This window comes from Doryrhamphus excisus, linkage group LG16 (genome assembly GCF_037039965.1).
Source record: "Doryrhamphus excisus strain RoL-2023G ecotype Guam linkage group LG16, RoL_Dexc_Guam_v1.1, whole genome shotgun sequence".
Taxonomy (NCBI): Eukaryota; Metazoa; Chordata; class Actinopteri; order Syngnathiformes; family Syngnathidae; genus Doryrhamphus; species Doryrhamphus excisus.
Genome location: NC_136372.1, coordinates 4,978,881 through 4,998,139, shown reverse-complemented (window position 1 = coordinate 4,998,139; position 19,259 = coordinate 4,978,881). Strand labels below are relative to the sequence as shown.

At 40.2% G+C, this 19,259-nt stretch overlaps 4 protein-coding genes across 6 annotated transcripts; all 4 read left to right on the top strand.

Moving 5' to 3' along the window:
- The first annotated feature begins 27 nt into the window (after positions 1–27).
- Positions 28–4,267, top strand: LOC131103280 (cell adhesion molecule 3-like). Of its 2 annotated transcripts, none has more exons than XM_058049405.2 (5): positions 28–240; positions 594–869; positions 944–1,273; positions 3,004–3,252; positions 3,508–4,267. In XM_058049405.2, exons 1-5 carry the CDS (start codon positions 201–203, stop codon positions 3,660–3,662), a joined length of 1,050 nt encoding a protein of 349 aa, XP_057905388.2. In that variant the 5' UTR covers positions 28–200; the 3' UTR covers positions 3,663–4,267. The 2 variants fall into 2 exon arrangements, with proteins under 2 accessions (XP_057905388.2, XP_057905389.2); XM_058049406.2 differs by having other exon boundaries at positions 3,337–3,659.
- A 2,146-nt stretch (positions 4,268–6,413) lies between these two features.
- LOC144901859 (transmembrane and immunoglobulin domain-containing protein 1-like) lies at positions 6,414–11,358 on the top strand. Of its 2 annotated transcripts, none has more exons than XM_078797183.1 (5): positions 6,414–7,340; positions 7,465–7,616; positions 8,664–8,930; positions 8,998–9,330; positions 10,854–11,358. In XM_078797183.1, exons 1-5 carry the CDS (start codon positions 7,327–7,329, stop codon positions 11,111–11,113), a joined length of 1,026 nt encoding a protein of 341 aa, XP_078653309.1. In that variant the 5' UTR covers positions 6,414–7,326; the 3' UTR covers positions 11,114–11,358. The 2 variants fall into 2 exon arrangements, with proteins under 2 accessions (XP_078653309.1, XP_078653310.1); XM_078797184.1 differs by having other exon boundaries at positions 6,416–7,340; positions 7,461–7,616.
- Positions 11,359–12,119: 761 nt separating this feature from the next.
- cmc4 (C-x(9)-C motif containing 4 homolog (S. cerevisiae)) lies at positions 12,120–12,688 on the top strand. Its single transcript, XM_058049662.2, has 2 exons — positions 12,120–12,281; positions 12,374–12,688. Exons 1-2 carry the CDS (start codon positions 12,224–12,226, stop codon positions 12,508–12,510), a joined length of 195 nt encoding a protein of 64 aa, XP_057905645.2. The 5' UTR covers positions 12,120–12,223; the 3' UTR covers positions 12,511–12,688.
- Positions 12,689–12,857: 169 nt separating this feature from the next.
- LOC131103227 (hsp90 co-chaperone Cdc37-like) lies at positions 12,858–19,210 on the top strand. Its single transcript, XM_058049335.2, has 8 exons — positions 12,858–13,234; positions 13,763–14,044; positions 16,185–16,290; positions 16,382–16,497; positions 16,613–16,735; positions 16,807–16,989; positions 18,494–18,565; positions 18,757–19,210. Exons 1-8 carry the CDS (start codon positions 13,127–13,129, stop codon positions 18,895–18,897), a joined length of 1,131 nt encoding a protein of 376 aa, XP_057905318.2. The 5' UTR covers positions 12,858–13,126; the 3' UTR covers positions 18,898–19,210.
- The last annotated feature ends 49 nt before the right edge of the window (positions 19,211–19,259 follow it).

Here is a 19,259-nt window from a genome sequence, read left to right as displayed (position 1 = left end):
CTGCTTAAGTGTTTACGCCTACTTCCCGTCATTACACATGTATCTCAGCAAGACGAGGAACACCTGAACGCAGCACGTAGTAACTTTTACTTTCTAAATTTGTAAACGGACGGTCACCAGGTTGAGACCGAATTGATCTTTTTTTGGACCATTTAAACACAATTCAGCCGTAAAGTTGTTTCTTTTGTAGTGTCGTCGCGATGTGGTGCATCGTGTTTTTCAGCTTATTTGCGTATGCAGGTACAACTTTTGTTTCCCTTTACCGTAAACATAGCAGTTTACGTTAGCTTTAAGTTATGTTAGCATTAGCTTAAGGATTACCCACACAGTTAATGTAGGATATAGCAGGATAACGCAGGAATACATTTTTTCTTTTCTGGGCCAACCACGCCTTCAACAATTGTTTCTTAATATGTAAAGTATCATATGATAACTTTACATTGTCTCATGTGTTCTTTATGTAACAATTACATCGAAATTATCAGTTTAAAAAGATATCTGTCCGGCATGTAACACTGGTACTTTGATTCAAATTTGAGCTTAACATGATAACATTGAACGCACCCTAACTGTCTGATAATATGTCCTTCCAGCACAGACTGCAAGCGACTCTTGTCCAGTGGAAACGAGTCCAGCCAAAGCCGTGGTGCCTTTCGGGGGCTCCTTCACCGCCACCTGTAAGGCCTTATCCGACCAGGTGGAGGGTATGGGCTGGGAGTCTTCCTCCGGGGGTACAGGACTGCAGCAGGGAGTGACCAATATCACCTTGCATGTTGACTCCTTGAGAGACTGGAGGTTGAATGCTGTGTGCTTTGCCAATCTCAAAGATGGCTCTCAGTGCACCCATCAGTTTCCCATCACTACTTACAGTTGGTAGCCTTTTATTTGGATTGTGTACTCCAATAACACAAGCTCACTTTTGTCACTTTTGTTGTTGTTGCAGAAATGCCTGACAGTGTGACCATAGATGGTTGGATAGAGAATGAGCCGCAGAAGGAGGGCTTAACGTTCATCCTACATTGTAAGGTCATTCAAGTTGCACCTATACGTGAAGTCATGGTGGAATGGTTCAAAGGAAATAGGAGCATCGGTTTGGCCACACAAGGGAAGATAGAGAACAAAGAGCCGATCAATGCTACATTTGGCCATCTTATGACAGTGTTCAGAGAGGATGACGGAACGCAAGTGTGGTGTGAAGCAAGGCTGGACTTTGGGCCGTCGGGGCCCATACTTCCTGTTGTGTCTTCGGAGCCGCAGAAGCTGTTTGTGCTTTGTAAGTGTTATGTTTGCTGCCTCTTTTTTGGGGATGATGTCTGCTTTCATGCTAGCTGTGAAAGGTCGTTACATGGTTTTGCAGGACCAAGTCACCCACCCAATGTTTTTAACATCATTTTTAGCCTGCAGCTCATTTTGTATCTATACTAGATTACATTAGATTACATTCAACGTCATTGTTATTGCTCATGTCTCTGTTACAGGGCAACAAAATGCAGTCAGCATCCAATCAGAAGTGCAAATTTATAAATACCTTATTAGTAAATAGAGCTGTAAATGGACAGATATATGTACAAACTATAACAGGCTATGACTATGATACAGTGTGGATATATACAGGGATATAAATGACTATAGTATGGCTATTGCAGATTATAAACAGTATGAACAGTATGGGGGCTGCACGGCGGTCAAGTGGTTTGCACGCAGATCTCACAGCTAGGAGAGTTCAATCCCACCCTCGGCCATCTCATGTTCTCCCTGTGCATGCATGGGTTTTCTCCACAATAGCCACAATGTCTATGACAATTATTAGAGATCTGTAGACATGAAATAGCACCCCTATAGTCACCTTTGCACACAACTATAGGATATAATTAAAGCAAATATGTAATTTAAGATATAAATTAAGCTTGTGTGTACATGACTATGTTATTATATATTATAATGATCATGAGGGCTGCACGGCGGTCGAGTGGTTAGCATGCAAATCTCACAGCTAGGAGACCCGAGTTCAATCCCACCCTCGGCCATCTCATGTTCTCCCCGTGCATGCGTGGGTTTTCTCCACAATAGCCACAATGTCTATAACAATTATTAGAGATCTCTAGACATGAAATAGCACCCCTATAGTCACCTTTGCACACAACTATAGGATACAATTAAAGCAAATATGTCATTTAAGATATAAATTAAGCTTGTGTGTACATGCCCATGTTGTTATATATTATAATGATCATGAGGGCTGCACGGCGGTCGAGTGGTGGTTAGCTTCACAGCTAGGAGACCGAGTTCAATCCCACCCTCGGCCATCTCTGTGTGGAGTTTGGATGTTCTCCCCGTGCATGACACGGGTACTCCGGTTTCCTCCCGCATTCCAAAAACATGCTAGGTTAATTAGCGGCTCCAAATTGTCCATAGGTATGAATGTGAGTGTGAATGGTTGTTTGTCTATATGTGCCCTGTGATTGGCTGGCGACCAGTCCAGGGTGTACCCCACCTCTTGCCCCAAAGACAGCTGGAATAGGCTCCAGCACCCCCATAAGATAAGCAGTAGAAAATGAATGAATGAACAACTAATGTTTTGTATTTTTTGTGTGTTAACATTATTAACTGAAAACCTGAATGAAAAGCAGGTTTATCCACCTCTGTTGGGTCCCTCCAGCCGTATCCGCTGCCTCAGACCATGACGCTACTTACCACCACTTGTATAGAAATGTGATAATATACCCACTGATAGGCTCCAGTAATAACGGTAATATGTACAGTAGTACAATGAAGTGACTGGGTGGTAGGAGTCCTTAGCAATTTGTGATGCCCTCCTGAGACAACACTTCCTGTAGATGTCCCCGATGGCAGGAAGTGAGGCTCCGGCAATGCGTTGGGCAGATTTCACTACTCTTTGCTCCACATAAATCAATAATTCGGTATTAGACTAAAGGTATTATACACAGTAACGGTAAAGACATGATTTTCTGATGCTCTGTTTGCGTCGTCTTTCATCAACAGACCCGCCCACCTTCAACGAAACTCACACGAACCTGTCACTTCCCATTGGAGGCAACATGACTTTAAATTGCAGCGCTTCTGGAAACCCGCCTCCGAGATACAGCTGGACTCTCCCGGTCCCCTTGATGTTGGAGACGGAAAACCAACCCGTTTTGACCTCATCCTTCCAGCATCCCGGCACATACCAGTGCACCGCCGCTAACTCCCTGGGCGCCACCACCAAACTCTTCACCGTCAGCGAAGCTCCAAGTAAGACGCCATTTATTTAAGCGTTCTCACCTTCGGTCGATGTAACGTCTGCGTAATTTTCACTTCTTTGCTGTTGTCCTTCAGCAGGTAGTCGCTCCGGCGGGACCACCGCTGGGATTTTAATCGCTGTGTTGTTTCTTGTCATTGTCATTATGGGATGCGGGGTGGCCTACAAGCAGAGAAACTCTCAGGGCGCAGTTTCTCAATCTCAGAATACTTGACGATACAATAACGGAAAACTCCCGTCTCCCGCAGGGGATTGGACCACCTTCGCAGCAGTGGTTGGAGTGTTTCTGGCCCTGGGAGTCCTTCTCATCATCGGCGGACTTTTATTTGTCACTCCTCAAGGAACGTTTTCGTTTAACAAGGGCAGCTATAGCAGGGGACGACCTACGTCAGGTCCTGTATGATTTAAAAAAAAAACATTTTTACGATGAATGCTTTAGGCCTAAGGGGTGTGGCCTACCCTGCATGCACATTACTACTACGATACATACACTTGTTTACTCACACTATGTTTACATGATTGAGATTGTATTGTTGTACTTCACTGTGCCACTTTTGGTTGCATGTGTGTTTTTGCTTGCCTACCGGAACCTTAAAAGTCAAACGTATTCGGCAACATCGGAACAAATCTGTTTCGGAGTCAAACTGCACAGTCATCAATTGACCTGCCTCGTGAACTCGAATTGGGGTGAAATGGAGTTCATGATGAGTTGCTGGGGGAAGTGGGACAACATGATCCACTTTGCACAACTCTTGCATTATTCTGCTTAGTGTAATACTGGCGCGGAAGCATGAGTTCAGAATATTACAAATACTATTTTAAAAATATCATACTTGACTGTGACTTATCGGCATAATTGATGAAGAAATACTTCTTTAAAAATTGATTGTTATCCCGAGTGCTGCACGGTGAGGAGTGGTTAACGCACAGGCCTCACAGCTAGGAAACCCGAGTTCGAGTCCACCCTCGGCCATCTCTGTGTGGAGTTTGCATGTTCTCCCCCTTCTCTCCGGGTACTCCGGTTTCCTCCCACATTCCAAAAACATGCTAGGTCAATTGGCGACTCCAAATTGTCCATAGGTATGAATGTGAGTGTGAATGGTTGTTTGTCTATATGTGCCCTGTGATTGGCTGGCCACCAGTCCAGGGTGTACCATGCCTCTTGCCTGAAGACTGCTGGGATAGACTCCAGCACCCCAGCGACCCTCATGTGGATAAGCGGTAGAAAATGAATGAATATTTAAGCATTATTAGAGCCCTCTAGACATGAAATAGCACCCCTATATTGACTTTTAAACTCTTATTACCCAAATTTGTAAATAAAAGGAAATAAAAACTTTTAGGGGCTGCACGGTGTTAGAGTGGTTAGCACACAGGCTTCGCAAATAGGAGACTGGAGTTCAATTCCACCCTCTGCCATCTCTGTGTGGAGTTTGCATGTTCTCCCCGTGCATGCGTGGGTTTTTTTCCGGCTAGTCCGGTTTCCTCCCACATTCCAAAAACATGCTAGGTTAATTAGGGACTCCAAATTGTCCATAGGTATGAATGTGAGTGTGAATGGTTGTTTGTCTATATGTGCCCTGTGATTGGCTGGCGACCAGTCCAGGGTGTCACCCCTCGTTTATCACAGTTAATTGGTTCGAGTCCTTACCATGATAGGTGAATTTGCATAAAGTAGGATTCAATATTTGTAATTGGAGCATAGAAAACATGTCTATGACTCTCTCAAAACTATTTTTGATATTATTAGAGCCATGTAGACATTATATAACAACCCTATGGTCACTTTTACACTCATATTACCAAATATAGTAAACAATTATGGCAACGTTTGAATTTTAAGGTTCCATTGTTTTATGTATATGCGTGTGTTTTTAAAAGCATGTTGCACCTTAATATCTCAAGCGATGAATTGCACTGACTTGTGAGTCCCATTTTAAATCAAGACAACCACTTGCTTTGTTCTCAAACTTGCCAAAAAAAAAACCCCAAAACAAGCCATTAAATGGATGAAGAGTATGCAATGTCCAAAACAAAGAAAAATATTCTTTCACTTGTACCCTTCTCGCTGTTGTTAAATCACACAGATCTTTACATTCCGTTCCCGTCCACTTTAGGTGACTCCAACGCTGTATGCTCAGCCTGCGTTGCCACAACAACCAGGCTCTGAATCGCTTCTGCTTGTTTTAATGACGGGGGGAAAAAAAACACAACACAGGAGTTGAAGTGCATGAAGTTGTTACTCTGATGCAAGGCCTATGTATGGTGTGCAGTTTCACTATCGCAGCTGTGTGCGCTATAAATAACAGAAAGCATCTGATTACATGTGCTGCAGATAGGCTGCATGCAGCATTCTGGTCACAGCGGGGAGTCTTGCAAACAACAGCCACAGCTCCTGCCTGCTGGGATCTCACAAAGCGGCGAGGTCGCTGGATGCAAGAATGCAGGCAGCAATGACATTCGCTAGCCAATCACAGGGCACATATAGACAAACAACCATTCACACTCACATTCATACCTATGGACAATTTGGAGTCGCTAATTAACCTAGCATGTTTTTGGAATGTGGGAGGAAACCGGAGTACCCGGAGAAAACCCACGCATGCACGGGGAGAACATGCAAACTCCACACAGAGATGGCCGAGGGTGGAATTGAACTCAGGTCTCCTATTTGTGAAGCCTGTGTGCTAACCACTTGTACACTGTGCGGCCCCTAAAAGGTTTTATTTCCTTTTATTTACAAATTTGGGTAATAAGAGTTTAAAAGTCAATATAGGGGTGTTATTTCATGTGTAGAGGGCTCTAAAAATGCTTAAATATTAATTTTCTACCGCTTATCCTCATGAGCATGCTGGAACCTATCCCAGCTGTCTTCGGGCGAGAGGCGGGGTACACCCTGGACTGGTGGCCAGCCAATCACAGGGCACATATAGACAAACAACCATTCACACTCACATTCATACCTATGGACAATATGGAGTCGCTAATTAACCTAGCATGTTTTTGGAATGTGGGAGGAAACCGGAGTACCCGGAGAAAACCCACGCATGCACAGGGAGAACATGCAAACTCCACACACAGATGGCCGAGGGTGGAATTGAACCCGGGTCTGCTAGCTGTGAAGCTAATCACGCCGTGCCGTGCAGCCCTCATGATCATTATAATATCTAATAACATGGGCATGTACACACAAGCTTAAGTTATATCTTAAATGACTTATTTGCTTTAATTATATCCTATAGTTGTGTGCAAATGTGACTATAGGGGTGCTATTTCATGTCTAAAGATCTCTAATAATTGTCATAGATATTGTGGCTATTGTGGAGAAAACCCACACATGCAAACTCCACACAGAGATAGCCGGGGATGGGATTGAACCCGGGTCTCCTAGCTGTGAGGCTAACCACTCGACCACCGTGCAGCTCTCATGATCATTATAATATATAATAACAACATGGGCATGTACACACAAGCTTAATTTATATCTTAAATGACTTATTTGCTTTAATTTTGTCCTGTAGTTGTGCGCAAAGGTGACTATAGGGGTGCTATTTCATGTCTAGAGATCTCTAATTGACATTGTGGAGAAAACCCACACATGCAGGAGGAGAACATGTAAACTCCACACAGAGATGGCCGAGGGTGGGATTGAACCCGGGTCTCCTAGCTGTGAGGTCTGTGTTAACCACTAGACCGCCGTGCAGCCCTTGTGATCATTATAATATATAATAACAACATGGGCATGTACACACAAGCTTAATTTATATCTTTAATGACTTATTTGCTTTAATTTTGTCCTGTAGTTGTGCGCAAAGGTGACTATAGGGGTGCTATTTCATGTCTAGAGATCTCTAATAATCGTCATAGTCAGTGTACAGCTGGTATAATGCTATAGATTTAGTAGACATTATCTACATGGCTGGCAACACAAGCGAGCAGCAAGATAATTGTCTTGCTTGGCTGGGGCTGCACGAGTGCTGGTGGTGCTAGGGAAGTTGCGGTTCATTAAAAGCTGTGGAAAGGGATGGAATGGCTAAGTTGGTGTCCTTCTCGATCATCCATCAGTGATGTCACGTCAAAGGTAAGTAGTTTTTCCTTGAGTTTTTAGCTTTATTATTCAGTGTTAAACTTTTTTTTTTTTACATTCCCATGTCGCCCCTCTGGTCCCCCAACCCCGCCACCCCACCCACCCACTCTTAAGTCAGCTGGGATGAAGGGGCCCTTGTGTTGAACAAGCATTGTTCCCTGCGGAGTTTGCCAAGCTTGTGCAACTTGGGATTTTTCTTTCGCCGACGTTTCACCGCAGAAATGGTGTTTGTGCCGTGGATTCTGTGGACTATGTGCATGTTTTACTCAGGTAAGATGTTAAGTGTGTTTATACACTTATGTTGTTTTCATATGGTGTGTTTTTTATTTTATTTTATTTAGTGGTAGTCGATGGCAATGCAGGGAAATGATTGTGGCCTCTTAGTTGTTAAATGACTTTCTGTGGCTGCTTTTTAATGAGCATTCTGCAGCTTTATTGCCCTTACTTGCTATTTGTTGGTATCTAAAATTGTAGCAGCATGTGAACACAACATAAAAAGAATGCTTTTCTTGCTTTGCTGTGTCACAAATGTGAATTTTGTCAATTTTGAACTATGGGAAGACTTTATTTTGGCACATTTGTGCCAAAATTTGTGACTGTTTTTAAAAAAAGGATTAAAAAACATATCTTTTTAGAAAAGCTTTTACATAGCTTGCCATTTATTTTAATGCATATTTAATGTCTTTGATTCACTGTGTTGTGTTAGTTTGGCTTTGGTCATTTTCACCTCCACTGGTCTACTTATTTTAGACGTTCTTATTGTGTTGTTGTGACACTTGCTGTTAACTTTTAGATTTTTATTTTGTATTTATTATTATTATTTTAATTTTTTTATTAATATTTTTTTTATTTTTTATTTATTAATTTTTTATTTTGTATTATATATATATACACACACAATTTATTTATTTTTATATTTTTCTTTTATTTTTATTTTTATTTTTATTTTTATTTTTATTTTTATTTTTATTTTTATTTTTATTTTTATTTTTATTTTTATTTTTATTTTTATTTTTATTTTTATTTTTATTTTTATTTTTATTTTTATTTTTATTTTTATTTTTATTTTTTGTAACTGTTGCACTTTGAGATCATTCATTTGATGTAAAGTGCGTTTAAATTAAATGTATTATTATTTTATTATTACATTTGGTCACAACCCGTGACGGCATCAAACTGTGGAAACAGCGCCTGCAAGTGGTGTGGATTGATACAATTAGGCCCAGAACTATTTGGATAGTTTGACCTTCTAACGTGTGATTTGTGAAGCTTCTTCTAGAACGAGCAGGCCAACCTAATCGCTAATGTTTGTCCCAGCATCAGGTGATGGTTGCTCCTTAATCCTCAAGCCCCCCAGGGTAGTGGTGGGCTTCGGGGAGCCGGTGTCGGTCAGCTGCGAGGCCACCCGGCCTGTACGCGTTCTGGGATGGGAGTCGGCCATCAGCGCGGCGCACACTCAGCAGGGCCCGAGCGTCCAATGGAAGGTGGACAGCCTCATCGACTGGATCGAGGAGCCCATCTGTTACGGGGTGTTCTTCACGGCGCCTCGCCAGTGCGAGGAGAAACTGAACCTCGTCCTCTACAGTAAGACCACTTCCTCTTTTTTTAACAATCGACACTCGATGTTAGTGCCTGGTCCTGTCCCCCACAGAGAGCCCAGACAGCGTCACCATCAGGACCGAGAATCACACCGGACCCATGGTGGAGGGCAAAGAGTACCACTTGCTCTGCGAGGTGCAGAACATCGCTCCGGTTCAGTACCTCAACTTGAGGTGGTACAGGGGCCACACCCAGGTGTATAACCGCTCCTTTTCTGACCTCACGTCTCCATCGCCGGTGCAAGTGTCCTCCATTTTGGTCATCACGCCCGCCAAGGCCGATAACGGCGCACGGTACAGCTGTGTAGCAGAGCTCGAACTCGGACCGGAGGGACCACAACCACCTCTGACTGTCACCTCGGACACCCTGATAGCATCTGTGTATTGTGAGTTTTAAAAACCTACTTTTTTTTTTATACTTTATTTTTTCAATTTTTTTTAAACAAAACGTCAACAGTAATACAAACAAACTGTAAAAAACGACTTTTTTTTATACTTTATTTTTTAATTTTTTTTTTAACAAAATGTCAACAGTAATACAAACAAACTCTAAAACTTACTTTTTTTCATACTTTATTTTTTCATTTTTTAACCAAAACGTCAACAGTAATACAAACTCTAAAACCTACTTTTTTATACTTTATTGTTTTCAATTTTTTTTAAACAAAATGTCAACAGTAATACAAACAAACTCTAAAAACCTACTTTTTTATACTTTCTTTTTTCTTTTTTTTTAAACAAAACGTCAACAGAAATACAAACAAACTCTAAATACCTACTTTTTATACTTTATTTTTTCAAATTTTTTTTAAAAACAAAATGTCAACAATAATACAAACTCTAAAAACCTACTTTTTTATACTTTCTTTTTTCTTTTTTTTTTAAACAAAACGTCAACAGAAATACAAACAAACTCTAAATACCTACTTTTTTATACTTTATTTTTTCACATTTTTTTAAAAACAAAACATCAACAGTAATACAAACAAACTCTAAAAACCTACTTTTTTATACTTTATTTTTTCATTTTTTTAAACAAAACGTCAACAGAAATACAAACAAACTCTAAATACCTACTTTTTTATACTTTATTTTTTCAATTTTTTTTAAAAACAAAACGTGAACAGTAATACAAACAAACTCTAAAAACCTGCTTTTTTATACTTTGTTTTTCAATTTTTTTTAAACAAAACGTCAACAGTAATACAAACAAACTCTAAATACCTACTTTTTTTATACTTTATTTTTTCACATTTTTTTTTAAAACAAAACGTCAACAGTAATACAAACAAACTCTAAAACCTACTTTTTTTGTACTTTATTTTTTCAAAATAAAAAAAAACTTCAACAGTAATACAAACTTTAAAACCTTTTTTTATACTTTATTTTTTCCATTTTTTTTAAACAAAAGGTCAACAGTAATACAAGCAAACTTAAAAACCAACTTTTTTTATACTTTATTTTTTTCCATTTTTTTTAACAAAACGTCAACATTAATACAAGCAAACTCTAAAAACCTACTTTTTTTAAACTTTATTTTTTCAATTTTTTTTAAACAAAACGTCAACAGCAATACAAACAAACTCTAAAAACCTACTTTTTTATACTTTACTTTTTCAATTTTTTTTTAACAAAACTTCAACAGTAATACAAACAAACTCTAAAAACCTACTTTTTTTAAATACTTTTTTTCATTTCTTTTTAAAACAAAACGTCAAAAGTAATACAAGCAAACTCTAAAACCCTACTTTTTTTTATACTTTATTTAAAAAAAAATCAAACAAAAAATGATACATATTATTAGATATTTACCTAATTTGCTTTGCGATTGATTTTATAACTTAACATACCTGATGTTCATTGTTCCCCAATTTTAAACAGTACCTGCGTTACTGTATCCCCGTCACAGTTCCCCCAGTGTTCCAGAGTCCTGGACCAGAAAGTGTGGACATTACAGAAGGTGCTGAAACGACACTGAACTGCACCGCCACAGGAAACCCGGCCCCTCTCTACAGCTGGCACGCCTCCCATTCCGTGTACGAGCTGAGGGAGGAGAGCGATGCCGTGCTCGCCTCCTCCTCCTTGCTGCCAGGAACCTACACCTGCACCGCCTCCAATAAATTAGGGAAGAAGAGCAAGCATTTCACCGTCAAGGCCAAGGAGGTCTAAAAGCGTTTGGTTTGCCTTCGGGTTTGAAAAAACAATCACCAGGACACACTGTGGCGAGTTTTAAGACTCAAACATGCAATATTTATACTTCATTTGTCACTATTCTAACATGAATAGGGGTGTAGCAGTTACTCTATTCTCTACAATCACTTTAAATAAATGCCTCACCTCAAACAGGACAAAAATGACAGGTGCTACCACTAGGGGGCAGTAATTACCTTTTAATATAACCTTTACTATGGCTCATACCAAAACACACCGTCAACATAGCAGCAGACGTGGCATCTGTAAAGCTGACATCTACAAGACAAAGCCATGTTTAGATGCAGAGCATTGTGGGGGGGGCAGAAGGAATAATAATACTGATAATATTTTTTTAACCATACAATACTATAAAAGTGGCCCCACATTATTTTTTCACTGTGTGGCTCGTGCAGGAAAAACTTTGGACACCCATGCTTTACCCCATTAGACGCTTAGCACTCTCTGCAGTTTAGTAGGTAAATGCCACTTCATGTCACAATGTCATATTCTGTTAAAAATCTGAGTTATATTGTTATATTGATTAAATCACATTGTTCTTATATATTATCCATGTGTTGCTTCTTTGTTATAAAGCAGATTGTGTTTATAGAAACAAGAGTTAATAAGTATTGGGACTGTTTAAGGTGAGACTACAATAACAAAAAAAAATGATTAGTTTGTGAATTAACATGATTGTCATGGTGAAGAGTTGGAAAAAAAATTGCCATGTGGTTGTTTTATTAAAAATTAAAACAAAGAGGATATTCGTTCAACTTTATGGAGATTCCTTGCTCTAAATAATGTGCAAATGTGTTTCGTGTACTGTTAATATTCTTAAATTGAAAATTAATTGTAAAATATAACGTTTTCTAAAAATATATTTTGTTTCTTTATACGTTTTGCTAGAGTTCAAGCGCCTACAAAACTATAAAATGCCAATAGATGTCGCTGTTACACTATTAGGCAAATTTATTGGCCCCTCTGCGCATCACGTGATCAAAACATTCCGAATGCGGAAGCGGAAGTAGCGTAAGCCGTGACACTAGCGGTCTCCTCTGGAGTTAAAATTGTTATTTCCGCTCAGGAATGCCACAAAAAGACCCATGCCAAAAGCAAGCCTGTGCAATCCAAGTGTGTTTACAAGGTACGTCATATGTAGTTTCTGTAATACGTTTACCGTACGTTTTAAAACAAAGTCATATGTTTGATGCTAACTCGCTAACTTTCTTCCCGCAGCTAACAAGTACATCGAGAGCATGTGTGTGGATGTGATCAATGACATGCGGAGGTGTTGCCAGATACACTCAGCAAGATCCCTCTGCTGCTCCGGTTTTAAAGACCCCAAACACACTGATGGGAAAAGCAGCACATGAGCCTAAAGGCATGGATTGTAACCAATTATGACTTTAAAGCAAGTCTCTGTTGGAACCACCAACCATTCGTTATATTTATAGAAACAGGTTAAAGCAGGAAATGCAGTGTTAATAAAGGAGGTCTGAACCTTGTGCACTTTTTGATGAGTATAATATGAAATAAATGGTTTTGCTAACACACAAGTATACATATTTTTATTACTATTATTGCATACTATTTAAAATGTAATCTTTAGAATTTAATATTAAAAAATACTTGTTTTGTTGTGTACGGTAAATTAAAATTTTGATGTAGGGCCCTTTAAAAAGGGGGAGGAGTTATACACGCACTCAACGCGCCTCGTGACGTCAGACGTACAACGTCCACCGGAAATGAACAGGAGTACTTTCTAGAATGTAGCAGCAAGCTCATGCTAGCTCCTTTCTTGTGTAGTTTTTATTCGCATTTCTTGTTAAACCTCTTGAAGCGTTGAAGGCAATCCTAATATAAAGTTTTATATTTTTTTCAAATTTATGATTCTCACTTAAAATCGCGACCTCCACTCATTGAGCCGAATCATAAGCTTATAGCTAACGCCACTAACGCGTCGAGGACACTCATTAGCTGGTAGGCATCATGTCCAGGATAGACTACAGCGTGTGGGACCATATTGAGGTATCCGACGATGAAGATGACACCCACCCAAACATCGACACACCCAGCCTCTTCAGGTGGAGACACCAGGTATATGACAAATGTCGAATAGCTCATATATTCTCAATAGAAGCTTTGCTGGTTAGTCGACGTCTGTGACGTCATGGGATGTAGATTTTTTAAATAATGTCATTGTAAATAAACTAGGGATACACGGTCGGTATATGGGCCAATTCCGGCCTGTAATTAGACACTTTTCCGTGTCACAAAGTGGATATTGGACTAGAATTAAGTTGATAAAAATAGCAAAGCATCTCTGTCATATAGAGGATCTTTGATATGTGGTTTTCTTTAATTAAGTCTTTTTAAAACGTCAGATCAGTCCTACTGTTTTTTTTTTGCTGTACTTCCTTACAAACAGCAAAGCTAAGATAATTTTTCAATTTAAAAAAAACTGTTTCCAAGTGTGGTTATCATGATACCACTAACAACATGTATACAAAACTGCAACATAAATGTGTAACAAGTATATTGTGAAAGGACAAGGCTCAATAGAATATAGTGTGTCCAGGTTTGAGACTAATGTAATGAAAAAAAAAACACTTATTGTGTTTTCAGGCCCGCGTGGAACGAATGGAAGAATTCCAGAAGAAAACACAAGACCTGAACAAGGGACTCACAGATTGCCGCCGCAAGTTAGTGGAAACGCAGAAGAAAATCCAGGACATGAGCCTCTCCGCCTCGGAGGACAACAAAGCCGATGTGAGCAAGGTAAAGACGGAGGAGAAGAAGCTGAAGAAAGAGGAGCGCGACTGGGAGAGGAAGCTGGAAGACCACTGCCGGGAGGAGAAGAAGATGCCGTGGAACGTGGATACGCTCAGCAAAGAAGGTTTCAGCAAGGTGGGGAGCAGTTAAAGGCGTGACACACTCGCTGTACATTATACCTGAAGTCACCAGGAAGTGAAGAACGATAAAAGTGTATCATTCCCGTCCGGAATATACACATTTAAAAGAAAAAAATGAATAATTCGGAGCACACTCTTTTAAAAATACATAAACTCCATAAAAGCTGTCGTAAAATCCCGGAATGATCAGCTTCAGCACATTCCAAATAAATCTCAGATATTGTCTCGGACTGACATCTGATGAATGGAGCCTTCATAACTGCAGCTTACATTTTATGATTGCATTTGCATTTTTGCACAGTCACCGCTCACTGTTTCTTCCAACATGCTAAACTTAGCTTGAAAATTGATTTTAAAGTTAAATAACCAACCCTCACTTATTCATGCGTTAGCATTTGCTCCATTCTTGGCTTTCATTTGTCTGCTTTAATTAGCTTGTTTAACAGTAAATTAAATAGAAAGTGGATGGATATATGGATGTCTAGGGAAGATTTTTCTGCTGGGTTCCGAATAAGATAAGATAAGAGGCAAGATTTTTGTTTTTTCAGAACAATTAGAGGTAATTTAATAAATACAAAAACCTAACACTCTTGTTATCTTAACGCATCTTAAGGCGACATGACAAAAAGGTGAGTGTAGATAGACCAGATGATTGGACTGGTCGCCAGCCAATCACAGGGCACATATAGACAAACAACCATTCACACTCAGATTCATACCTATGGACAAATAAGAGTCGGCAATTAACCTAGCATGTTTTTGGAATGTGGGAGTACCCGGAGAAAACCTGGGGAGAACATGCAAACTCTACACAGAGATGGCCGAGGATGGAATTGAACTCTGGTCATCTAGCTGTGAGGCCTGCGCGCTAACCACTCATCTGATTAAGGATACCAATCAATTCAAATATTTAATAGCAATGAATCACATTTTCCTCCATAATTAACTCATAATTAATCACATGATTTTTAACATAATCTCTAATAAGTAAGGATTTAATATGCAACTACAATGATAACTACATCAAATTTTAAGTGCATATCAATTTTGGAAATATGGGTCAGTATTTTATTAAAAAATAATATACAGTTAGAGTTATATATAAATAGAACAGAATGTTTAATACAAGCGGCTGTTTGTCCCACTTTGTTTGACAGTCCTTGAATGCACCTTCTCACAAGCTGCACAGATAGATCGATACTTAATCTCCAAGAGAAGTTCACAGATCCAGCATTTTACAGATATGGGTGTGCATGCAGGGTTCAAGAAAATAAGGGAATGGTACTCTGTAAAATAGTATAGTGAAATAAAATAAGGTACAAATAGCAAATACAGTAGAATAAGAATATAAAAAAATAACAGCAAAGCAAGCAAAATAGTGTAAATTATGAATTCTAACAGTGTAAAATAGATTATAGGTGGAAATATTACACAATTTTCTATCATTGGTGCGATCTGCATGGGAAGAAGAGTTGTGCAACTATGAATCCAGCAGAGGGCACTGTTGCACATGTCTATTGACAGCATTTTCCAGCAGGAAGAGGATTTAACAAGATGTGTTGCTGTGTAACTGCATGTTTTCTATGTGAAATACTGTATGCTGTAGATGTTTCTTAATGCTTAAAACTGAACTTAAAGTTCATTAGACATGTCGCACATGTCTATTTACACAGCATTTTCCAGCAGGAAGAGGTTTTCACAAGATGTGATGCTGCGTAACTGCATGTTTTTTATGTGAAATACTGTATGCTGTAGATGTTTCTTAATGGTTAAAACTGAACTTAAAGTTCAGCAGACATGTCGCACATGTCTATTTACACAGCATTTTCCAGCAGGAAGAGGTTTTAACAAGATGTGATGCTGTTTAACTGCATGTTTTCTATGTGAAATACTGTATGCTGTAGGTGTTTAATAATGCTTAAAACTGAACTTAAAGCGTTTTGAATGTGCAAAAGAGCCATTATTTGTGTTTTTTTTACCATTACTATAAATGGAAAGCCTTGCACATTCTGTTTTTTTTTAATGGCGATACATTAATATTGCATCTTTTTTCTGGAAATTTCCACCGATGGCTGCTAACCCCCTTGAAAAAAGACTTTTTGTGGTTTCCTGATTAGTATTTTTCTCGCCCACAGAGCATTGTCAACATGAAACCCGAAGCTGTAGAGGAGTCCGAAGAAGAGAAGGAGAAAAAGCACAAGACCTTTGTGGAAAAATATGAGAAGGAGATCAAGCATTTTGGTGAGAGTGTATGAATTGTTGTTTTTTTTTTTTTTTTTGCTGTTCCTGAGATGTGCTCAATCCTTCAGTGTCGTCTTCTCTTGGCCGCCAGGCATGCTGCGACGCTGGGACGACAGCCAAAAGTACTTGTCTGACAACCCTCATCTAGTGTGTGAAGAGACTGCCAACTACCTGGTCATCATGTGCATCGACCTGGAAGTGGAGGAGGCAAGTACTTTCAAGCGTTTCCTCCTTAAATCGCTGGATATATCATTTTGCTGTGTCCCAATACTTTTGTCCAGCATCAACCAAACGAGCTTTCCTTTTTTTTTTGTTTATTTAGAAACACGCCTTGATGGAGCAAGTGGCCCACCAGACAATCGTCATGCAGTTTATCCTGGAGTTGGCTAAAAGCCTCAAGGTGGATCCACGAGGATGCTTCCGTCAGTTCTTCGCCAAGATCAAGGTGAGTTTGCGTGTGTAAAATGAAAATGAAACTCACATACTTCATACGGCGCGTAACTGTGTCCTCTGTAGACATCCGATCAGCAGTATCAGGATGCCTTCAACGACGAGATGGAGTCGTTCAAGGATCGGGTGCGTGTCCGAGCGAAGATCCGAATCGAAAAGGCCATGAAGGAATATGAGGAAGAGGAACGACAGAAACGGCTTGGACCCGGAGGACTTGACCCTGTTGATGTGTACGAGTCTCTACCGCAGGTGACTCCTCTTCTTCTTCTGACTGGTGGCCAGCCAATCACAGGGCACATATAGACAAACAACCATTCACACTCACATTCATACCTATGGACAATTTGGAGTCGCCAATTAACCTAGCATGTTTTTGGAATGTGGGAGGAAACTGGAGTACCAGGAGAAAACATGCAAACTCCACACAGAGATGGCCGAGGGTGGAATTGAACTCGGGTCTCCTATTTGTGAAGCCTGTGTGCCAACCACACTTACACCGTGCAGCCCCTAAAAGGTTTTATTTCCTTTTGTTTACAAATTTGGGTAATAAGAGCTTAAAAGTCAACATAGGGGTGTTACTTCATGTCTAGAGGGCTCTAATAACGCTTAAATATTCATTCATTTTCTATCGCTTATTCTCACAAGGGTCGCCAGGGTGCTGGAGCCTATCCCAGCTGTCTTTGGGGCGAGAGGCGGGGTACGCCCTGGACTGGTTGCCAGCCAATCACAGGGCACATATAGACAAACAACCATTCACACTCACATTCATACCTATGGACAATTTGGAGTCGCTAATTAACCTAGCATGTTTTTGGAAGCACGGGGAGAACATGCAAACGCCACACAGAGATGGCCGAGGGTGGAATCGAACTCGGGTACAGTGCTAATATCACACTCACATTTGAACAGCAGCATCATGCTAGGTAGGTTAGCCTCTTTGCAACTCCCACATCCGGATGTATAGTTGACGGGCTTTCTTTTAAGATATGTAGCGAAGCCTTTTTCATTCATTCATTTTCTATGCCGCTTATCCTCACAAGGGTCGCGGGGGTGCTGGAGCCTATCCAAGCTGTCTTGGGACGAGAGGCGGGGTACACCCTGGACTGGTTGCCAGCCAGTCACAGGGCACATATAGACAAACAACCATTCACACTCACATTCATACCTATGGAGAAATGAAACCTACACAGCATTGACTTCCTGTTCAATGCAAAATAAGATTCAAAATAAAAGCATGGCAAATTAGCATAGCTAATCATCATTCATTCATTCATTTTCAACCGCTTATGCTCACAAGGATTGCGGAAACAACCATTCACACTCACATTCATACCTATGGACAATTTGGAGTCGCCAATTAACCTAGCATGCACCACTCGACCGCCGTGCAGCCTTCATGATCATTATAATATATAATAACATGGGCATGTACACGCAATCTTAATTTATATCTTGAATGTCTTTATTTGCTTTAATTACATCCTATAGTTGTGTTCAAAGGTGACTATAGGGGTGCTATTTCATGTCTAGAGATCTCTAATAATTGTCATAGACATTGTGGCTATTGTGGCGAAAACCCACGCATGCACGGGAAGAATGCAAACTCCACACAGAGATGGCCGAGGGTGGGATTGAACTCAGGTCTCCTAGCTGTGAGGTCTGCGTGCTAACCACTCCTACACCGTGCAGCCCAAATATATATTTTTAAATTATATTTTTCTCACCTTTTTGTATTCATTTCCTTCAACTACAGGAGATGCAGAAATGCTTCGATGAGAAAGACATCCAAATGCTGCAAGATGTCATCAGCAAGATGGACCCAACAGTAAGTGACTGGATGATAGACAGTCTGTTCCAGTAAATTCCTGGCCGCACGTCAAGTGGGCACGGATGCCGTCGTGCTTCTGCTCGTGTTGCATAAACGTTATGCAAATGTGCAGTACGGTACACGATGGATGCGGGTACAAACTGCTGACCGGGTCCACTACTTGTAATGTCTTGTAATTTGTGCTTCAGGAGGCAAAGACGCACATGAAACGCTGCATCGACTCGGGGCTCTGGGTCCCCAACTCCAAGCCCGATGACGGGGAGGAGAAAGAGGAAGACTCCACTTACGAGGACGTCAAAGAGGAGCCAGAAGAAGCCAAGAATGAATGACCATCAGTGTTTGCGAACCCACCGCGTGCGAGTCAGAAAAATGATGAAATAGACGCGTATATCCACCGAACAAGTAAAGGATTGGCTGTCACTTAATTCATATTCATGCTTCCTGCTTGGGAATGAACTGCAGCTTGTCTTATTTAGATCTATGTTTCAAATTGCTCAGTACGCTCATGTTGAGAGTATTAACACTCTCTTTTCCCCCTCTGAATATGTTTGCTTTTTTTTTTTTTTTTTAGATGTAGGCCCACAGCAGTCAATGTAACCAGGTTGTAAGTTGCCACCTATTTTCTATAAACGATAAACTCCACTTGTTTTCTGTGTTAATGGGCAAGCTCAGGGCTATTCTAATGGTGGAG